At 43.5% G+C, this 22,464-nt stretch overlaps 2 protein-coding genes across 2 annotated transcripts in view; both read left to right on the forward strand.

The window, feature by feature from the left end:
* Positions 1–10,902, forward strand: part of sema3h (sema domain, immunoglobulin domain (Ig), short basic domain, secreted, (semaphorin) 3H) — a gene marked incomplete at its 5' end in the record, with an annotated part of 49,407 nt that extends 38,505 nt beyond the window's left edge. Inside the window, 5 exons of the mRNA XM_071532867.1 lie at positions 1,166–1,207; positions 1,977–2,134; positions 3,698–3,759; positions 5,086–5,228; positions 5,962–10,902. Of these exons, the coding sequence (XP_071388968.1) occupies positions 1,166–1,207; positions 1,977–2,134; positions 3,698–3,759; positions 5,086–5,228; positions 5,962–6,447 (891 nt within the window). The remainder of the gene's footprint in view (positions 1–1,165; positions 1,208–1,976; positions 2,135–3,697; positions 3,760–5,085; positions 5,229–5,961) is intronic.
* Positions 10,903–18,861: 7,959 nt separating this feature from the next.
* borcs6 (BLOC-1 related complex subunit 6) overlaps positions 18,862–22,464 on the forward strand; it is a gene marked incomplete at its 3' end in the record, with an annotated part of 6,739 nt that continues 3,136 nt past the window's right edge. The window contains 4 exon segments of the mRNA XM_071532866.1: positions 18,862–19,454; positions 19,456–19,495; positions 20,925–21,132; positions 21,558–21,740. Of these exon segments, the coding sequence (XP_071388967.1) occupies positions 18,862–19,454; positions 19,456–19,495; positions 20,925–21,132; positions 21,558–21,740 (1,024 nt within the window).

Here is a 22,464-nt window from a genome sequence, read left to right on the forward strand (position 1 = left end):
GTGGAAGAACTCCTGAGATCTTTTACTTAAGTAAAAGTAGCAATACAACAATGTAAAGATACTCCATTACAAGTAAAAGTCCTGCATTCAAAATAAAGTAAAAGTACATAAGTATCGGCAGCAAAATGTACTTAGAGTATCAAAGTAAACGTACTCATTATGCAAACTGTCCCAAATTAGAGAGTTATATTTTTCATAAATTATTGGAATATTAATACTGATTTATTGACATACATGTACATGTAAGCAGCATTTTAAAGTTGTCAACGTGAAGCTAATCTTAACAATTTAGCTATACTTTTGGGTAGTCTAATCTATAACAATGCTATTCTATTGTATACTATAGCTGTGAAATAAATGTAATGGAGTAAAAAGTACAATATTTCCCTCTAAAATGTAGTGGAGTATAAGTACAAAGTAGCATAAAATGGAAATACTCAAGTAAAGTACAAGTACCTCAGAATTATACTTAAGTACAGTACTTGAGTAAATGTACTTAGTTACTTTCCACCACTGTTTAAAAGAGACCCAGATTGCTAACTCAATTTAAATGTTTGCTTTTTTGCTGTAACCACAGTTCAGTGTTCTCAATTCAACCCAATTTGATTCCACTGGACACCCAAATTCAAAATGTGACTCTGTATTCATACGGACTGATGTTGTTGACAAAGGTAAAGAGATGTATGTATTCTGTGAAACACTTCTGATGTGAAATGCAGCCACTTGGTACCTACTGGGACAAATCCAGTCTATCTCCTCTGCTCAGTTCTGCAGATCTATTAAAAACATTTTGTTCTCCAGTTGTGGTACGCAGCCGAGCCACACCCAGAGACTTCTCAAACAAATCTGTTTGAAAACATTTAACTTCCCCTTTGTTTCAGCTCAATGAATGCAACATGTTTCTTGACCTTCTCTTCTCTTTTCTTCTCTTCTCTTTTCTTCTCTTCTCAACTCTTCTCTTCTCTTCTCTTCCCTTTTCTTCTCTTCCCTTCTCTTCTCTTCTCTTCTCTTCTCTTCTCTTCTCTCTCTCTCTCTGTCTCTCTCCCTCTCTCTCTATCTATCTCTCTATCTTATTGAGTGTGACAGTTTCTTTTTCCAACTGTCTCAATTCAAATTCGATGTGTTTCTCAGTTTTCTCTTCTCTCTTCTTTTCTCTTCCTCGCAGCACAAATCACCAGTGACAGCCATGACACTCTCAAAGAAAAAGGTAAGAGACGAGAGGTAGAGGGAAAAACTCACTTTCCAACTTTCAAACTCCCTCACACACACACACACACACACACACACACACACACACCACACTTAGCACTCATCTCTCCACCTTGTATCTCCAAGGACAGCTTCATCACCAGTTGCTATGGTTACCCTAGCTGAGAGCGATAATGAAGTGATGCCACACTTACACACACACACACACACACAGACACACACACACACACACACACACACACACACACACACGAGAAATACACCTTGCATTGCTTTGTTAAAACTGTCTGGGTGTCATGAATAAAAACTAAAGAAGCTCGCTCACCCAGACGCGCTCACACACACACACACACACACACACACACACACACACTGAGATTACATAAAGCACAAGCACCACTGTGTTGCGTGCACCCACACCACACACACACACACACACACACACATTCACACATGCTCAGAAAGTAAAGATGATTCTGGGTTGGCTGTTGACTGTGAATGCATCTCTCCCTGTTTTACTGGAATAAACTGGATGCCCTCTCTCTCTCTCTCTCTCTCTCACTCACTCACTCTCTCTCTCTCTCTCTCTCTCTCTTTCTCTCTCTATACTCCCCTCAACCTCCTTTTTCTCTCCCCATAACCTTCCCTCCCTCTCCTTTCCCTCCTCCTACCTTCTACCTCCCCCCCATCTCCCTCTCCCTTCCTTCCTTCCTTCCTCTCCTCCCTCCTCCTCTCCTCTCCTCTCCTCTCCTCTCCTCTCCCTCCAGCAGTGGTTGTTTGTGGGCTCCAGGGAGGGCGTGTCCCAGCTGGGCCTGTACCAGTGTGAGCTGTACGGTCAGGCATGTGCAGAGTGCTGCCTGGCCCGGGACCCATACTGCACCTGGGACGGCCACGCCTGCAGCCCCTACATGCCCATCGCTCGCAGGTAGGGACCATAGACTGGACTGGACTGACTGGACTGGACTGGACTGGACTGGACTGGACTGGACTGGACTGAGTTTATCCCACTGACTGTAAAACCAGCTGGATGTAGTGAGTGTGACGTCACCCATTGGCTTCTGAAGGGCCGTTTTGAAGCCTGGATATGGGCAATATGGACAAAATCAAATATCACAATATTTTTGACCAAATTCCTCGATATCGATATTGCGCCAATATTGTAAGGATGACTATTGGTGCTTTCACAAAATATTTACACAATGAGATTTTTGATAAATAATCATCAGTAAAGTGGATATAATGACTAAGTGGGTAAAGGCAAATAATAGAACAGCTAGAAGAGTCTGGTAAGTTCAGAAAATGACATCACTTTACTGTAATGCAGCCTTTAAAACCAGGAGAAGACAACACTTACTTACTTACTAATATCCAAAATCTTAGACGATATCTAGTCTCATATCATGATATCGATATAATATCGATATATTGCCCAGCCCTACTGGAGATCGGGGTTTACGGTCGGTGTTGACATTTTTTGGAGCCAGAGCAGCCAAGTTTGGGTTGCCTGTCTGCTATTGGTCCATAATCGGCGACCTTGGACAGGCGTCCTGTCAATCACTAGGAAAACAACCCCGGTTTTACATCCATTATGTCCCGTTAATGACACAATTATTTTGAAAATCACCACATGGACACACATTAGAAGAAGGGAAACCATAATGAGACCATAACCATAATTTATTGACTTGGGTAGAGACTTGTGGTTCCATTGACTTGCATGGAGTTTGGCGGTTTGGAGTCTTATTTGGAGGAACTGCTGGTGCCGCCGCTTCAGTATTCACCCGTGGTTTTGGCTGATTGGTTTATCCATCACATGTTGCAACAAGCAGCTTCATGTTTCCTGAATGAATGAATGCGTTCTGCACTGCCACTTGTAACTATCATCATAAAATGAGCAACGGGCAAAGCTCCATGTTTTGCAGCAGTTGCAAAACCCAGAGAGAATTTAGGCTTATTAGGGTTTGATTGATATGTTTTTTTTTGAAGGCCAATCATTTTGTGAATTCACTGTCTGTAAATGTTATGCCCAGAAAGGAAAACAGTTTCCACACACTTTATCGAGGCACAAATTTGATTCTGATGAAGGTCATGTAAGAGCAAAAGCTTGACAATTTAATTTAAAACTTTTTTCTTTTATAAAGTGCGCGGAAGCTGTTTTCCTTCCAGCTCATTTTCTGAGTCTTTCTGTGTGTGCTGCAGTTTTCCTACAGCACCATTTTTATTCCCAAGTATTCAATGTTTCTTGGTGGAAAAACCTCTGAAACAGCAACAGCCTGCATCGTTACTATGACAACCAACGATGACAGTCATGATGACAGCTGATAATGATACTTTCCAAACACACAAATCTGTTCTGGTCACTTATAAAAGTAACAATGTGGAGAGTCAGCCTTAAAATTTTGACCTCAGCAAAACTCCCTCTCTCTCTCTCTCTCTCTCTCTCTCTCTCTCTCTCTCCCTCTCTCTCTCTCTCTCTCTCTGTATACAGGAGGAATGCTCGTCATTTAGGGGAGGATGAGGATCCTTTAACTCAGTGTGTCAGACAGGGAGGTAAGCAGCTAACTCACTAAACACACACTCCTTACACACATTTATTCATAATAAACTCTTTGTACGGTTTGTTTTTAAAAGTTCAGATACCATCAGTGTGATGTAGCCTTTGGCAGGGAATTGACACTTGAGCTGTATCACAATATTTTAGCTACAGTAAATTTGATTTTCGTTTCATCACAGCTTATTCATATATGCACGGGGTCCATGGCCTTAGACACAAACCATGAGGTCTTTATCCCAGTATATAGATGGAGTTTCTACCCTTAACATAGTTTCTACCCTTGAATATATAGATGGTGTCATTTTTACAACCACTGGATTTATGAAACTTTTTCAAAACCAGTTCAATAAAATCAAAAATGCAGCTAAAAACAAAGCTGTTTTTCTTAGTTTCTGAAAAGTTGAGAGAGTGATGTGTAGATATGATCTATACCCTTAAAGGATAAGGCCGGTGTTTTTTAATGCATTGCTTACCGTCAACAAATCCTGTGAAAATAACAAAATCAGCAATGATTTTGTTTTGCCAACAAGTCTGGTCCATGTAGCCGGTGCCCAATGAAGCCATGTCCCAGCAGCCATAGAACTCCATTGTATTAAAAAAACGATTAAAAACCCGTCACAGAGGCATGCCGTTGCTCTGGGCAACATATTTCATCATCATGATGCACCGGGCCAGCCGACTTTTTCCTCAAACAACTTAGCCAGCTGTAAACATGTTTGTAATCTCAGGAAAGTAGTCCCCGGCGTAGTAATGAAGAATTTGTTCCCATTTGAATTTGATTTGGTAATAACTACAACAGCCTGACTTTTTGTGGTAACAGTTAGTGATTTTTAAAATCTAAACTATGTCTTTGTGAGTTGTATTTCAAGGTTTTTAGCTTACAATTGGAACCAATCACTTCCAGGTTGATGGCTAAAGACGGTACATGGGGAGTCAGAAAGTAACGGGAGTAGAGCAAACGCATTGTTGATTTTGTTATTTTCATAGGATTTGTTGATGGTAAGCAATGCATTAAAAACACCAGCCTTATCCTTAAGTTAAGATATAAAATACATTAAAACATGAATAACAGTATGCATGGTATGCAAAATGTGGCTTTTCAGCAGTAGAACATATGGAGATAATCTGTAGTTGGAACAAGCAAACTTTTGTCTATTTGTCTAAGAGGACAAGGATAGAAGGTAGAGAGAGAGTTTTGAAGAAAAGAAGAAAAAAAAGAAAAGAAAAAAGAAAGGAAACTAGTATAAAATTGAATAACAGAACATTAACAGATTAACCAAACAAAGGAGATGAAACAGATGTTTCCTCTGTGTCTCTGGCAGCCGGGTTGCAGGTGGAGGCGGAGCAGAGGGTGATGATGGTTGCCGAGGGCAACAGCACCTACCTGGAGTGCCTGCCCCGGTCCAGACACGCTGCTGTGACCTGGTACAAACAGGCTGGGGAGAACAGTCCAGAACTGCACCAGGTACACACACACACACACACACACACACACACACACACACTTTCACATGAATATAAGATACAGTGTTTCCCACAACTAAAACAGTTTGGTTAAATAACCCTCCCCCCTTCCTCTTCTCTCTTTCCCCATTCCTTTCTCTCTCTGTCTCTCTGTCTCTCTCTCTCTCTCTCTCTCTCTCTCTCTCTCTCTCTCTCTCTCTCACACACACAATCTGTCTCTCTCTCTCTCGTTTCTCTCACGTTTCTCACCCTTATTTTTTCTCTCTCTCTGTCTCTCTCTCTCTCTGTCCCTCTCTCTCTCTCCCCCTCTCTCTCTCTGTCTCTCTCTCTCTCCCTCTCTCTCGCTCCCTCTCTCTGTCTCTCGCTCACTCTCTCTCCCCCTCTCTCTCTCTCTCTCACTCCCTCTCTCTGTCTCTCTCTCTCTCACTCTGTCTCTCTCTCCCTCTCACTCCCTCTCTCTCTCTCTCTCTCTCACACTCTGTCTCTCTCTCCCTCTCTCTGTCTCTCTCTCTCTCTCCCTCTCTCTCTCTCTCTCTCTCTCTCTCTCACTCTGTCTCTCTCTCCCTCTCTCTGTCTCTCTCTCTGTCTCTCCCTCTGTCTCTCTCTCTGTCTCTCCCTCTCACACACAATCTCTCTCTCACTCCCTCTCTCTCTCTCTCTCTCTCTCTCACTCCCTCTCTCCCTCTTTCTTTCTCTACCTCTCTCTCTCTCTCTCTCTCTCTCTCTCTCTCCAGGTGGTGTCGGGTGACCAGTTGGTGGTGATCGAGCGGGGCGTCCTGATCCGTCGGGCCGAGCTGTCCCACGGCGGCGTCTACCACTGCCAGCTGGAGGAGCACGGCTTCCACTGGACCGCCGTCACCGTCCGCCTCGCCGTCTGGAGCCCCTCGGCCAACCGCCTCCTCGCCGCCTCCTCGTCCGGCCCGCCGTCCAATCAGAACGCGGGAGCCCAGCCCTGGTACGAGGACGTGATGGCGCTCATCCACCCCGGCAACCTCGGCCAGCACTGCCGGGCGCTGGGGTACCGCCCGCCGCGCAACCAGCGTCGCCACGGCGACACGGAACCGAAGAAGGAGGGTCAGAGGGGGGAGAGGCACAAGCACGGAGGAGGAAGAGGAGGAGGAGGAGGAGGAGGAGGAGGAGGAGGAGGAGGAGGAGGAGGAAGAGCGGCGGGGAGGAAGAGCAGGAGCAAGCCGCAGCAGAGGGCACCGAGGAGCGCCTGAACGCATCGCAGCCTCATTGACTTACACACTAAGACACACACACACACACACACACACACACACACACACACACACACACATTTTTGTTGACTTACGCTAAAGACACACACACACACGCACTCAGACACATTTTCATTGACTTAAACACTGAGAAACACACACACATATGTACAGAAACACATCGCGCATGCACGTGTACTTATCCACACACACACACATCCATACGTTACAGTGACAAACATCCACACTAAGCTACACACACACACACACACACACACACACAGGATTTGGACAGACGGGACTCTTTCGAAGCTCTCGGATAAAAGACTTTGTGAATAAAAAAAAGACGATGGTGGGATGCTTTAGGTTTGCGTCGCATGTTGAATGAAGGAAGCGAATCACTGAGGCCGACTGACTCTAAAGGACTTCTGAGAGGAGACTGTGGATGTGGGGGAGTCTCTTTTTAGCATCAGAAAAAAAAAAACCCAGTGCTGTTCCAAAATTATATATTCAAAAAAAAAAAAAAATTGCTGCTTTAAAGTTATTAGCTATGGGGGCGGTGGGGGGGAAATCTGCTTAAAATCGTACCGTTTTTGAGAATGTAATTGGGTCGTAAATAACGATTACGCATCATTTTTAACCACCCAAATGGATATATATATATTGCATTTTGGGATGACACCCCTTCATATGCTTCACCTACTATGAGTGTGTTTTTGTTTGCCTGAAATGTTAGCCACTCCACATAGGTGGGGTCCGACCGCAAGACGACAGACGACGACCACAAGAGACTGAAGATGAAAGGAAATGAAAAAAGCACGGAGAGCGGCTTTGATGAGGTTACGGATCCGCTGTGCCGTTCCCATACTGACGCGGGAGAGCGGGAGAGGTTTCCTTTATGTTTTGCTCGGTGTGGGGTGTGACAGAAACATAGCGGTGAGGTTCGCAGGCGTGTTTGACATTGTCGTTGAACCACGGCCGCAGTGCAGAAGGTACAGAAAGACCGTCAGTGTAGATATACAGAATGGAAAAACTCTTAAAGTGGACTGAAATGACGACCCAGTGTCTCTGTTTGGCTTGCCTGGAGTCTCACATGGTGTACAGATCTAGTAAAAAAAAAAAACATGTTAAGGTTCATTTGTGCCAGACAACTTCAGTCAATTCCAGAAAAAAAAGTGTTTTGCTGCTATTTGATGAAAACCTTCCACCGACAAAAAATACGCTTTTTCAGGAACGAAGAAAAGAACGCTTATACTGTATTTTCCACTTGACATTCATGTCTTTATTGAAATTGTTGAATGTGTTTTAAATGGTTTTAATGGGTCTGAGGGTCGAAACCAGGGCTTGAAATTACTACCAACTATCTTCCAAACGTAGTAGATTTTTAGTTTTGTCTGGTAATCCTGTTAGTACCATCAGCCACTTAGACAGGCAACTGAGCAGGATTTTAACCCTCTAGACCCCAGTAGAATTTCTTGCTCATTCCAAACAAACAGCTATATCTCAAAAATAAAAAAAAAATTGACAATCAACACAACTTTCCCTTTAATTTGGTACCAAATACATGGCAAGGCGATTCAGGGAGTCTCCTTACTTCAGTGTCAACATTCACAGTATGACAACAAAACAGATCCTTCCGATCTTGGCTAACGAGAAGCTTTCGAAATCCATACAAAACCTCCAGCGCCTCAACCCACACAGTAATAAGATCAGACAGTAATAGTCGACAAACAAATGTCCTCCTACCGACTCTTCGGCGCACTGCCTCCCGGAAAACAGTGTCCCTCTCCGGCGGTGAGAGCCAGGTAGGTCCCGCTGGTTAGTGAAGGTGATCTTGTGTCTTGTTTTATCGAGCAAGAACAAGCTATTTCCATCAAAACACTTCAACTCACAATGTCTTCGTAACTTTCCACTACACACGGCGGGTCAGATTCTGTCTCACAGCACAGCAGCAGCCATTTTTAGATCTACGGCTGGAGGACGACTAAACCCGGGGAATATCAAACGTCTCAGTGTCACCAGATAAATTTTCCGGTTCCGGTTCATCGATGACAACTTGAAGTATATGTAAAACAAAGCTGATAACTTGATTTTCAGTTTTTGGTTTAAAAATGACGGGCGCTCTTGGACACTATAGTGAAATATAGAACAGGCGCTATGGGGTGTAGAGGGTTAAACTGCTCAAAATCATATATTTTAGCATGTTTAGCATATTTTAGCATCTAATGGACAAAAAATGAGTTTCAAACCCTGGTGAGATGTTACTCAGCACACTGAACCATGTAAACTTTCAACATACGTATGAAAATTTAATAGATTTTCTGTAGTGTTTTGATATATGGGAAGAAAACAAGTTTTAAAGAGGACCTAACGAACGGCCTGCGTTGTCTCACGAGACTCTTTACAGTACAGGCTGTTTTCTCAGAATGAGCCATGGGGCCGACTTTTTTCGTGGATCCCAACAACAGGAGAGGAGATATATATATATGTTGCGGATCCCGAGGCTCCAGCTGATAAAGAAACCCGGCTGTAAATCATGAGGGGGGGAAAAAAAGAAATGTCAAAGCGGGGCCCAATGTACAGAAAAGAAGCCTTCATTACAAGAAGTGGGAACTTTGGGGGGAAAAATACAAAACACAAGTGGCGTCAAACGGACTCGAGCCTGCGGGAGCTGAGAGACTCCAGTGTTTCGGGGCGAGGCGCTAAATTGTGATTTGCTCTGAATGTTTAAATGTTAAACCAACACGACTTGTTCCGCCTCTATTTAACTTTCTTCTTAGTGGTATTTATTTGTTTAATTTGGAGTGAAGCGGCTTGTTTCACCAGTTGTGAGGTCAGAGTGTTTGGGGAAAAAGGCTTCGCAGCCTTGATCAGGTCCGCAGTTCAACCGTGACCTCTCACAAACCGGACCCTTATTTCACTCTGCGTGTGTGTGTGTGTGTGTGTGTGTCTTTGTGTGCATGTCTATTTGTGTGCCCTCTGAGTGTGTGTGTGTGTACAGTACGCGCCTGTGTGTGTGTTGGACGTTGTGTGTTGGAGGCTGAAATGAAAGTTCAGAGGCCGAAGCAGTAAATCTGCCAAATGGAGAGTTTAAGACACTTTTGATGCTGCTGGAAAAATAAACCAGCCGCCCTCCTCCGAGCCGGGAGAGCCCAGAGAAAATTAAAATGGAGCTCGGTTCTTCCACCACATGAAAAGAGTAACCAGCGCTGAGCTACTTCTGAACGTATGTGTGTGTGTGTGTGTGTGTGTGTGTGTGTGTGTGTGTGTGTGTGTGTGTGGAGAGAGAATGGAAAGAGAAAGAAAGTATGTCACTGTATAAGTAAGTGTTTTGTGTCTGCTTGAATGCATGTGAGTGTGGAATTTGTGTGGAAGCGTCCCATCCAGCGACCCCAAAAAATGAGTGTGTGTGTGCACATATATTTCTGTGTGTGTGTGTGTGGAGAGAGAAAGAAAGGGGAAAGAGAGAGTGTGTAAGAGAGTGTGTGTATGTTGTGTCTGCTTGCATGCATGCATGCGTGTGAGTGTGAAAGTGTGTGGAAGCGTCCGATCCAGCAACCCCACAAAAATGAGTGTGTGTGTGTGTGTGTGTGTGTGTGTGTGTGGAGAGAGAAACAAAAGAGAAAGAGAGTGTCTCACTGTATAAGTAGGTATTTTGTGTCAGCTTGTGTGTGTGTGAGTGCAGAAGTGTGTGGAAGCGTCCGATCCAGTGACCCCACAAAAATGAGTGTGTGTGTGTGTGTGTGTGTATTTCTGTGTGTGCGCGTGTGTGTGTGTGTGTGTGTGTGGAGAGAGAAAGAAAAGAGAAAGAGACTGTCTTGCTGTATAAGGAAGTATTTTCTGTCTGCTTGTGTGTGTGAGTGTGTAAGTGTGTGGAAGCATCCGATCCAGCAACCCTACAAATATGTGTGCGTGTGTGTGTGTGTGTGTGTGTGTACGTGCATTCCTCTGTGCGTGTGTGTGTGTGTGTGTTTATGTACATGAGTTTGTTTTTTGCCTGTGCTTTCCTGCCTGAGTGTTAGCGTGAAAATCTGTGTGTCAGATCCAACAACCTAACAAATATTAAAAAAAATAATCAAAGGTTGCACAGACACAACTCTTTGTTTGAATGTGTGTGTCTGTGTGTGTGTGTGTGTGTGTGTGTGTGTGTGTTTGTGCCAGATCCAAACACCACACAAGTATGGCAGAGCTCCTAAAAGACTCTTTTTTTTTTTTAACGGCGGACCGTTTTAAACATTTAGTGTTTCCCTCAAAGGCCTGGTGCAGAGCCTCTCCTCGCTCATTAGAAGCCCTGATGTATTTCACTCCGCTCTGCTATATTTACGTCTCTGTGCCAGTATTCCTCTCTTGTGATTTTCCAGAACGAAACCAAACTGTCTTCTACTGATCCGCTCTTGTGTAAGGAGACGTTTTTTTTTTTTTGTAAATATGTATAAAGGTCTGCTTTCAAATGAGGACTTCTGTGTTTTGTGGGTTTATTTCGCCTATCAGAAACATATGCATGCACATACTACACACACACACACACACACACACATGCATGCATTCATATCTGAGGGATTATTATAAGAGCCATTCCAGCACTATATTATTTTCCATACACACAATCCATCACTGTCTTCATTCCAAAACAGTGTAATACCAGTCAATATCAAACCACCATACCTCTCGCATGCCAGAGGAACCGCATACTCTCTTATGAAATATGATACAGCTGCAACAACAGCCAAGCAATCTGATTGGTCAAAGATGAGTTCCAATCGTGCCGATAACCCGGCGATCCGTGATTTATTGGTTGCCATGTCAACTCAGAAGCTAGTCAGCGATCTTTCTTGTTTTGTGCTGTCTTTTATTCTGTTGTATTTAAACTACACTTGAGGAAAACTTTTTTAAACTGTAGTCATGCGTTGGTAACTGCAGTATAAAAGCCTCAATACCTGTGAGGAAGTTTATTTTGGTGATGAAGGTCGTTACCATAACCGCTGAAAAGAATCTCCTTGCGGGTGTTTATTGCTTTAATAGACTAGGAGGATTTCAGTCCGAGAAACAGGATATGGCAGTAAGGCTCTGAGCAAAACAAAACCATGCATTAAAAGGAAATAAGTGGACCACAGTATTATATTTTGATGGGAATGAGGCATAACAAATATTTCCCCACTGGGGCATTCTGGTAGACAAAAAGTGTCAGCCATGTTCTTGCAACATTATGGGTTTGAATTTCTCCAGTCTTCTCTACTAGTCTCTACTGTCTAATAAAGTAGATATGATGCCATAATTATGTTGTTTAAATTGTATTATTATGAAGCAGACCTCCTTTAGAGAAATACAGAGTTTTAGGGAGTTTGGCCCGTCAACTTGTTTGTTAGGTGATGAAAACACAGACACTAAAATCATCTAAGTCTTGTGCGAGGAGAGAGTAGTACCTGGTTTTTCAAAATATGTATATATATGCTATTTTTGTATCCTATTTCATGTAAATGTTATCAGTCTCCTACACAAAACTGCCAGACTTAACCCTGTATCATTTACAATCACTTAAGCATTTAGTTTAAGAGCTGCTACAAGTTCTCATTTTGTCCCTTTGGAGATAATGCTAGTCGCCTACTATCACTCAAGATAGTGCATCACTCTACACTCTACCAGGACATTTTACCAGGACATATGGATAATTTTGGTGTCTATGTTCTCGTTACTTAACAGGTCAATTGATTAACGGGCCAATCTCCTAAAAACTTTAAGTATTCCTTTAAGAGAAGCGGTCTAGCAAGGTGGGATTTGACCCCTATTTTCAGACTAATCACATTTACTAGTCCATACCCAGGGATGTGCGTGCCACAACTCTGCGCAGACTTGCCAAAAATGCGCATAAACAGCATAAATTTGGGAAAATTTAAAAATCAGCTTTGTCAGTCCCTGCCTATGCCAGTGCTCAATGCAAAGTTTCAGATTGATTGGCCAACCCATTGAGGAGCCAAATGGATGCAGACAGACAGACGGACAGAGTTTAGGTGATTAAAAGGTGATGATCTAAACAGAGCAAACTCTAACTGACTCTGAGTTATATCAGCTACAGATAACTGCCAAAATAAAGAAAACACCAACATAAAGTGTCTTGAAAAGGTTTTGTGCGACCACAAGCTTCAGTGCACCTTGGCATAGATTCTCCAAGTGTCTGAACTTCTACCGGAGGGATGCAACACCATACTTCTACAACAGCTTCCATCATTTGGTGTTGGAAAATGCTCAAATGGGTTGAGATGTGGTGACTGGGACGGTCATGGTGTCTGGTTTACAATTGTTTCCATGCTTATCAAACCGTTCAGTGACCTCTCCTGCCCTGTGGATGGAGGCCTTGTCAACCTGGAAGATTCGACTCCCATCAGGATAGAAATACTTCAGCTGTCATCACACAGACAGACTTTGTATTTATTGGTGTTTACCTTCCTCTAAGGGGTTCAGAAGACCCACAGCATGTCAGGAAAACACACCCAACACCATAACACAGCCTCAGAACCCTTCACCGTAGGAAACATGCCGACGTTTTCTGGCATGTGCCGCTCAGAATGACTCATCCGACCATATGACTTTTTTTTCCACTGCTGAGTAGACCGATGACCGTGTTCTTTTGCACCACTTCACTCGCAAAAGTGCCTTTTTAGACGTAATGAGGGGTTTGTGTGCTGCAGCCGAGCCGTAGTCTGCCTCTCTGTGAAGTTTTCTTGGACTGCTCTGGATGAGACTGCCTGTTCGTTTCTTAGACTGACATGTGCAGAGAGCCGCCTCAGAGTTTCTGTTTTCTTCCCAAACTAATGCCAGAGAACATCAAGAACATCACGGTTGACGTGTGTGTGCTTCTAGGTGATGATGTCTCTCCCTCAGACGTCCATGCCGCTGTTTCCTGAGCCAGAGTTTTCTTGTGAAACATCAGCGGTGGAGACTTGAGTCACTTGATTTCGACTTGAGTCAGACTCTAATCATAATTTTAATTGCTTGAGACTGGACTTGTTGCATGAAGAGAAGACTAGAGACTTGACTTGACTTGGGCTCTGGTGACTTGGGATTTGACTTTGACTTGTGCTTTGATGACTTGAAAAGGTTTCTAAAGTCTTGACTTGAGATCTTGTGTTTGTGTAAATGAAAGTGATGAGATTTGTTCCAGCAGACGACTGAATTTAAATTCTGTTTTCTGAATTTGTATGGAATGATTGAATTTATTGAAGTTGAAACTGATTATAGAAATCAAACTCATGATGCTCTTACCAAGTTTTCATCCTATTAAAACCATATTGCATTGAAAAGATATTAAATTGATGCTGGACTCTTTGATTTGTTCTGACATGACTTGCTGTTCTACATTTAGACTTGAGACTTGACATTAATGACATGGACTTGACTTGGACTTGACTTGGCAATCTACATTTTAGACTTGAGACTTGACTTGAGACTTGTGCCTCAAGACTTGCGACTGACATCAGCAGTCTGAGCGGGTCTCTGTTACTGAATCTTCTGCCAAACAAGCCCCAACGATGAGCTCAGATCTCTTCCTCAACCCATGCTAACCAAAATAACAGGCAACTGGGTCGGCCAAGCATTTTTAAACATGAGCCTAAGTATGATGGGATGTTAACTGCTTAAAGCCGCAATAGGCAAGCTCTTTATATAAATGACTCCTGGCTTATCAGTCTAAATCACAAAGTGCTGCAACAGAGGAGAGCGTCCCATCCACACTAAATTAAATGCTGTAGCTTCGCCCTGTTTGTCCAACTTAATTTTAGGTGTGGAGTATGGTCACTGCACTGAATCAAAACTTGAGGCCGGAATACAACACTTGGTCATCACTTGTTCATACAAAACTTGACTCACCGACGATGACTGCTGCTGCCTGTCATCCTGTCAACCTGCTCCCAAATGACTTTCCTCACTTCTCCACCCAAGCCACTAAGAAGGTCCTGAAAGTGAGCAGTTGTCTGATGTCATGTTACGTGATGTCTGGGTAATCGAGTCACCAAGTGTGGCTTTCAAGTCGCAATAAAACTGCATTTGAGAGCATTTTTCTTCCTTAATGTGTTGTAATTCCTGTTGAAACTGTTGATTTTGGAGCGGGACATAACGCGATGAGGGATCATGCACACGTGTAAACCAATGGGAGATCAGTTAGAGAGAGAAAGACTTATTTGATGGGAGGGGCGAAGGGGCAGGGTTGTTCAAAAATGTGTGATGGTTTTATTGGTTGGAGTTTTTATTTACACCTACTGCTGGTGAGCATTGAAGATACATTTTTCTAGGAAGTAAAAGTAATGGGATTTGGATATAAAAATACAAGAAAATTCATTTTTGGTGAATTTTTTGGTATTTACTGTTAATAGATATGTATATTATGACATGGAGAAATAGCTAACAAGGTGAAAAAGTCATTTTTCACTTCACTGTGACTTTTATTGTCTTAGCGACCACATCAGTATGGAAACACGTGCTTTCAGTTTGCTTTGTGTCCCTCATTTTCCCAAGTGTTTCCTTTATTGTGGCAGTTTTGCACCTCAAAATATCTTCTCTCTAATAGTCATTTCTTTTAAAAAAGTCTGGTAAGGGTCACGGTGGTTATTGAACATTCTGCTGAGACTCTGGAAAATATAGGGGCTTTGTTAGATTCCAGTGATCTAATTCTCTTTAGGTAAGTGTATCTGGCTTTGATGTTTGACAGAAAGGGAGAGGGAACAATTGGGATCTAACAAGGAGAGAAGCCCCACGGAGAGAGAGAGGCAGCAGCTGGCCATGATGTGTGGGGCAGATTTGAAATTTTACAAGATCTTTAGATGTGGCGACATTGTGGTTTTGAATCCGCTCTCCTTCTCTCAGCAGTGTTTGTCATTTCTGACCGCATTCAAAGGCTTCCAAAGCCACAGACGCTGGCCTGCCTCCCACTACAGAGGCAGCCAGGGTAAACCGAGCCTTACTCATTATTTAAACCCCCTTCCAGTCACTTCACCATCAATTTAAATAATTTCAAACACACGTTTCCAGCTAATCAATGGTTTATAAAGCCAAAGAGGAACACCAGTTTACTGTGATGGCTGATTGAAATAGACACAACTGTGAATCTTGCCCTAGTTTCCCCTGCTTTCCCTCGTTTCCTCGCTGTGTTGAGGATCGTAACCAACGGAGATAATGAGAGAGAAGAAGATGAGCCGTTTTCAGACGATGATGATGACGATGTCACTGAGGGGGCCTTTAAATATCTCATTATGTTCCCCAAAAACAAGATTCATGTGAAATCGTTTTGTATCTTGTTGCCAGCAGAGATGATCTACCAGTCTAACTATGCTTCAAATAAACACGATGTGCGTGTGTGTGTGTGTGTGTGTGTGTGTGTGTGTGCGTGTGTGTGTGTGTGCATGTGTGAGTTGCAACATCCATAAAAAACACTGTCACTGTGTTGCTCATGTCAGTACTCAGACTAATTTATTACAGTAATTCATTTATTCATATCTATTTCTTTCTTTCTTTCTTTCTTTCTCTTTCCTTCTTTCTTTTCTTTCTTTATTCATTTATTGCCTATTTGTTTAGTTATTTATGTATTTATCTATTTAGTTTTAGCTCAGTTATAGTTAGTTTAGTTAGTTATAGTTAGTTTTAGTTATTTCATATTGATTTATGTAGTTATTTCTGTATTCATTTATTAACTTGTTTATTTCTTCATTCATTTATTTTATTAATTAAATAAGTAAGTACACTGGCTTACAGAATCCTCCATAGTCTCCTCCATAGTCTCTCAAAGACAGTGGTGAGGTGTGATCAACATGTGTTACTTACAATTATGGGAATTTTCTTTGCTTAATCGTTATGCCCTCCAAACAACTGATAATAAACACGTTCAGAGTTATAACTCAAACGTTGAGCACAAGACTGGTCACTGTATCATATTAATGGTGGAACAGTTAGTTTTTTGTGTCTGAGGAGTCATACAACACACACACACACTTCCCTCCAGGTGTTCTGAACTTCAGGCTACGCAGACGAGCAGACGCCTGAGTGTAACGTGGCTGATACCCATGGCGTGAAGTTGAAACGCCGCTGCTTCACCATATAACTTATTTGTTTATACAGCACTTTTCAAAACAAAGTTACAAAGCTGCTTCACAAAGGATAAGGCCGTAAAAGTAGAGACATTACAAACAAGAGGACGGCGCAATTTGAGGAACAACAGGGAGTCTACATAATTCAGGTAGAAGCAAGCCGAACAAAGTGTGTAAAAAAAGAAACTTGATTAAATAGTGAATGCAAAGTGGCTGCTGCAGGCCAGTGAGTGAAGATTACATAAGCACAAGCAAGTCAAAGTGACTCTTGTTATCTCTGGCTGTAGAAGAAACAGCTTCCTCTGTCACTTTGTTTTCTTACACCTGGGAGACACAAAAAGTCCCCAGAGTTAATGGACAATAATGGAAAGTAATGTAATATTTTGTTTGATCCTGATCCGGGAAATTCTCTTGTTGTTTGCCTCTCTCACTGGGAGGTCAGAGGTCACGGTACAGAACAGCGACCCTAGAGCTGGAGGGGATTCAGTGTCTTGTGCCAGGACACTTCAGCGAGGCAGATGGTTGCTAATAAGAGGTTTTGAACCCAGATCCTCAGGTTGAAGAGCGACCTCTCTACCCACTAGGAAACCCTGCTGCTCTATAATTTGCAGTATGAAAACAACAAAGCAATCCTTGTATTTTATAAGCATTTAAAATATATTTAACAACCATTCTGGTAATTATTTTTAATGATACACGTGGGTCATGTCAGGGTCCTGGTACAAAAAACAAAAACACACAGCTCAAAGCAGTAAAAGGGGAGTAAGGGGCTGTGGAGTTTGTCTCCATCTGTGGGAAACAGAGATAAATGCAGGAGGAACCAAAGTGAGATAATGTGAATGTAGCCAAATAAACACACTAGCATCATGCAGGAGTTAAATGTTTGTTATAGACATAATGCAGCATGAGCACTGCTCTGAAAATATGTATGTCTGTTTTAAATGCAAAAGAACAACAGTGAAAACTTGTGGGCTATATACTGTATAAAAAAATATTTATTTCACTAGATCGTATACTCCGTAACATATTAATATGTTGTTGGAAAAGAGTTGGCATCAGTAATTTTCATTCACAGCTGTGACTTCGAGTGAAATACTATTATTTTTGCCAGGCGGAACTTTTGGGATTTGTACCACAATCCGCGGGGAAGGATTTTCAGAACGGACTCGGTTGTTGCTTACATTTTCAGGATAGAAACTGCACTGGTAGGTTTTTTTTTATGAATTAAATTACGCTTTGTGGGATTATCGTATCACTCAGACGGTAGATAACCGTAAACGTTACCGTAATATATCCTGTGTTGTGTGTCCATGTCAGACAATAACGAGCGAGCAGTGAAAACATTTTAATCCCGAGGCCTAGCCAGCTGACGTTAGCTGTGTTGCGCTAACATCAATCAACAACATCGCGTTCATCTGGCTGGCTGCTGCTGATAGCGAGCTAGCTAGCGGCTAATGACAGCAGTATATCAACTTCCTTGACGCTGACATATAGCTGTGTACCTCCCGTTCATCCTTTTCTGTCCATTTGACTGCTTTATCCCAATGTAGGCAATGCACAGGACTTCTGTTTATCCTTCATAAGCGCCGCTGCATGAAGGCAATAATGTGGTTTATTGAATAGCGACGCTAGCTAGCAAATACAGCTAACTGTCCAAGCTAGTGATAGCAACCTAATGTTACGTCATCTCATACTCAGGCTAATACAGTCGTCCAGGAAATGGCACAGTTGTCCCTCACAACAGTATTGTGGCTGAATAGCAAATGTACCGTCCGAGATCATAATGTTAACAATACGAAATGTTTATAAGGATGCAGTCTTCAAACTGGGACACCTACAGAGTATTCAAACAGAACACCCATGGTTTCACTGCATTTCAGTTCAAGACTGGGAAACTGGGAAGTTCTGACCTCGAAACTGGAAGGATAAACAAGGAGAGAACAGTGACATCAGCAGATCCTGAATTGCAGAACTGAAACTGAGTTGCACATTTACTGTACTCCCAGTTCAGCCCCTCACCCCGGCCCCCTCCTCAGAATGGAAACCTGCCAGTTCCCACTTTTCATGAACGCTTTCTTTCAGCCATTGAGCAAACCTGATGAAGCCTAGAGTTGAACCGCAGTGTTCACACAAATCTATTTACTGTTGGTTCAAAGAAGAGACATTAAAGATATGAAAACCGTGGAATGGATTTGAAGCCTTTTGGCATGTGGGAGAATACTCTCATTCTTTTATGGATTATTATCCCTGCTCTAACTAGCACTGCTTTTTGGATCCTATCCTTCCTCTGATTGATCGATTTCAAGTAACATTCTCTCTTCCGTCCCTAGCAGGTGGAGGGATGAGTCTCTCCCCTGTGATTGGCACAGAAGTGCCGGAAGCGGCTAACGGGGTCGCGACACCCTTGTCTTCAGAGCCCCGCAGCGAGAACGGCCCTCACGCCCCGGGCCTGCTGAAATGTGGGGGCAGCAGCAGAGTGCCGTGTCCTGGGGACGGGTCAGAGGACGGCTCCCCCGGAGAGATGGAGAACCACGTGGATCTGGAGAGGAGAGTTTATGACGGAGAGGGCTGCTTCGACACAGAGACGGAGCAGAATTCAACGTCATCCAGTTTGGACTCTGAAGTGCACGTTAAGTCATTACACACCCCCTCCTTCCCCACTGCCACGTGCACAGGAGAAACAGAATCAGGCCCCAAAGACACAGAGCTTCCAGAGGCCTCTAACGCCACTGCTGAGCCCCCTGGTGCAGCTCCGCCAGGGGACTCGTCACACCATACGGACTCCAAAGACTCGTCTCGGCGAGGAAGCCCAGACGACAACAACAGACAGCAGACAGAAACAGAGACTGTAGAGGCTGGCAGCAGAGAGACGGAGGGGGAGGGGGAGGGGGAGCGGAAGGGGGAGAAGGAGAAGCAGGACGAGGAGGAGGACGAGAAGATGGAGAGAGAGCGGGGGAGGCAGTGTGCAGGAGGAAGTACAGACCTGGAGTGGACTGTAAGATGATTTTTCTGACATTTCAGCTTTATTAGATTGTGTACCGTGGAGAGTGAAGGGAATGAAGGGCGAGAGAGGATAATATTCAACAAATGTCACGAGGAGGATTTGAACCAAAGCCAATGGCAGTAAATGTTATCTCAGGCTGCGGAGCCATGAGGACCTGACTGCTCCTGATTAGATTCTGTTAATACCAGCGTCCTCTAGTGCTGCTGTTGTAGTTTCAAAAGGCTTATTCATTTGTCTGAGGTGATGTTTAAATTGAAACCCTGGCTTGTCTCTTAATACTGACTTGAAAAGAGAGTTTACATAGGCTCTTTCTATGATTCTGCATATTTATGGCTACCTACAGCTAGGGCTGAGCGATATACAGAAAAATTTACCAAAATCGACAGTGGCACTCTCACTCACCGACCAAAGTTTCTACATGTCGGTATGTTCAGTAAATACATTTTTCAAGTAGCCAACTTTGCATAAACAGTTTCATTTGTGTAGCTTCAGTTAAACTGAGTCACGCTTCAAAGTAGTGTAGCTAGTGTATAGACCGAAAGTAAATATAGCCTAAGAACACTGTATAATCTGCTGTGTCAAGCCAGCTAGAGAAGGATAGAATATATGGTGGGTGAAGTAAGGTGGGCTTACCTTCAAAATAAAAGCATACTTTTTATATTTATGGCACTAATGGTGAATGTAGTATTTCTGCACTGCGGTTGGAAAAATAAACAAATTATTCATTTATCGTTGGCAAGGTAAATGTGACAGTATATAGTGATATGAATCGCAGGCGATATCGTCCAGCCCTAGCTACAGGTGTACATGAAAAACATCTCTCCCCAAGCTAGAAACAAGAGAGCCAAGGCTCTAATCAATGCTGTTATGAAGTAGCATTTCCTGGAACTGGCAGTTTTCTCTGGATTTGTCACTGTGATTGAATGAGCAGTAAACTCTCCTCTCCTCTCCTCTCCTCTCCTCTCCCATCCTCTCCTCTCCTCTTCTCTTCTCTTCTCTTCTCCTCTCTTCTCTAATTCTCTTCAACTCTCCTCTCCTCTCCCCTCTTCTCTTCTCTTCTCTTCTCTTCTCTTCTCCTCTCTTCTCTAATTCTCTTCAACTCTCCTCTCCTCTCCCCTCTTCTCTTCTCTTCTCTTCTCTTCTCTTCTCCTCTCCTCTCCTTGTCTCCTCTCCTCTCTTCTCTTATTCTCTTCAACTCTCCTCTCTTATTCTCTTCAACTCTCCTCTCCTCTCATTCTCTTCAACTCTCCTATCCTCTCCTCTCTTCTCCTCTCCTCCTGTCTCCCCTCCTCTCTCCTCTCCTCTCCCCTCTCCTCTCCTTTCCTCTCCTCTCCCCTCTCCTCTCCTCCTCTCTCCTCTCCTCTCCTCCTGCCTCCTCTCCTCTCTCTTCTCCGTTTTAGTATTCACGGCACTACTCTTCCTCGGCCCCTGGCCCCAGCACCGCCTCGTCTTCCTCCCCTCCACCTCCCCTCCTTCCTTCAGACAGCAGCCCCTGCCCTCCCCATGTCATGGCCCAGGTCCGGGTCCGCAACGTGCCCGAGAGAGACCGCATCGTCCGGGGCATGCAGGACAGCAAGAGCCTGGATGAGATCAGCCAAGCGTGTGGAGGTAGATTTATATTTGTACTGCTGATTTTAGGAGGAGATCAGCAGCAGCCCACCAGCCAAATGTTGGCTGTGGCTGTTTGTTTTTCCAGCCACTTTGGAAGGTTAGCAACCATCATCATTTGGAGATCCTGTTCTATTCTAAAGCTTGTTGGCTCATAAAACAGTGGAAGTAGCTGGTGAATTTTGAAATGTACCATGCACTGTGACCGCTGCACAAAAAAGTGTTTCCTGCCGTTTACCTCACCCCTCTTCTCCTTCTCCTGAACGGACAAACGCACAAAGAGACACTTGGGGAAAGTAAGAAAGTAATGAAAACTAATGGAAAAAAGTAATGGCATTTAAGGAGGTTGCCATATGTAAACACGTGGTCCATTGCCCACTGTATTTTACGACAGGATATGGCTGATGTTTGCGTATTCTCAACAGGTGGTTCGGGGGCCCGGGGAGGGGGCAGAGGAGGCCAGTCAGAGGGACGGAGGGCCACAATCTCCTCGGCTCTGGAGCTGGAGGGGACGGTCAGCCATGATGGAGACCTGACCCACTTCATCACCAAGAACCTAGAGCAGAAGATCAAGATGAGCTCCAAGCCCAGTCTGGACTGCAGCGACTGTGAGTGTGGGGTTGAAGCAGATTAACTTTCATTTAAACAATTTAAGTGGATTTTCTTTAAAGTCCAGAAACTGAAAATCTTCATATATCCTATCTTGAATGAAATAATTGAAAAATAACGCTTTAGCCAATGAGTAGTGTAGTTTTCACTTAGCATTTTCAAGTGAACATGAATTGACCTCAATCCTTATGTGGAGAGGGTTTGGTCTACTTGTAGGGTTAGGGTTAGAATGTGTGCATAAGTGTGTGTGCGTGTGTGTGTGTGTGTGTGTGTGTGTGTGTGTGTGTGCGTGCAGTGGGAAGTAGGTCTGTGTTCGTGTGAACAAGTCTGTGTTTATACTGTATCTTGGTGTTTTATCTGGTGGGGTGAAGTGTTTGAGTGTGTGGGAGGAGAAGAGTGCTTGTGTTTTTGTGTGTTTCCATTTGTCTATGTCAGTTTTGTTGGTTCCCTTATATTTTGCACTGAAGTTGTGTGCATCTAAACGTGATGCAAGGTGTGTAAACATAACGTACGACGCGTGGGTAGCTTACATGGCTCTATGTTATATTAAAGCTGGCATTTGAGGGTCAGAAGGCAGTAACATGGGGAATGATTCCATTTTCCTCAGCTGAAAGAGATGCCAGAGGTGCCATTTCAGGAGGTTAATTATATTTTTATGGGCATCAGTGCTGAAACTGCAGAGCAGAGCTTCCAGTCATATCCATAGCTAGGTTTCCCCTGCAG

The sequence above is a fragment of the Centroberyx affinis genome, unplaced genomic scaffold, assembly GCF_046629955.1.
Source record: "Centroberyx affinis isolate AG114_WGS23_722 - 3 ecotype Tasmania unplaced genomic scaffold, CSIRO-AGI_Caff_v1 ptg002265l_1, whole genome shotgun sequence".
Lineage (NCBI taxonomy): Eukaryota > Metazoa > Chordata > Actinopteri > Beryciformes > Berycidae > Centroberyx > Centroberyx affinis.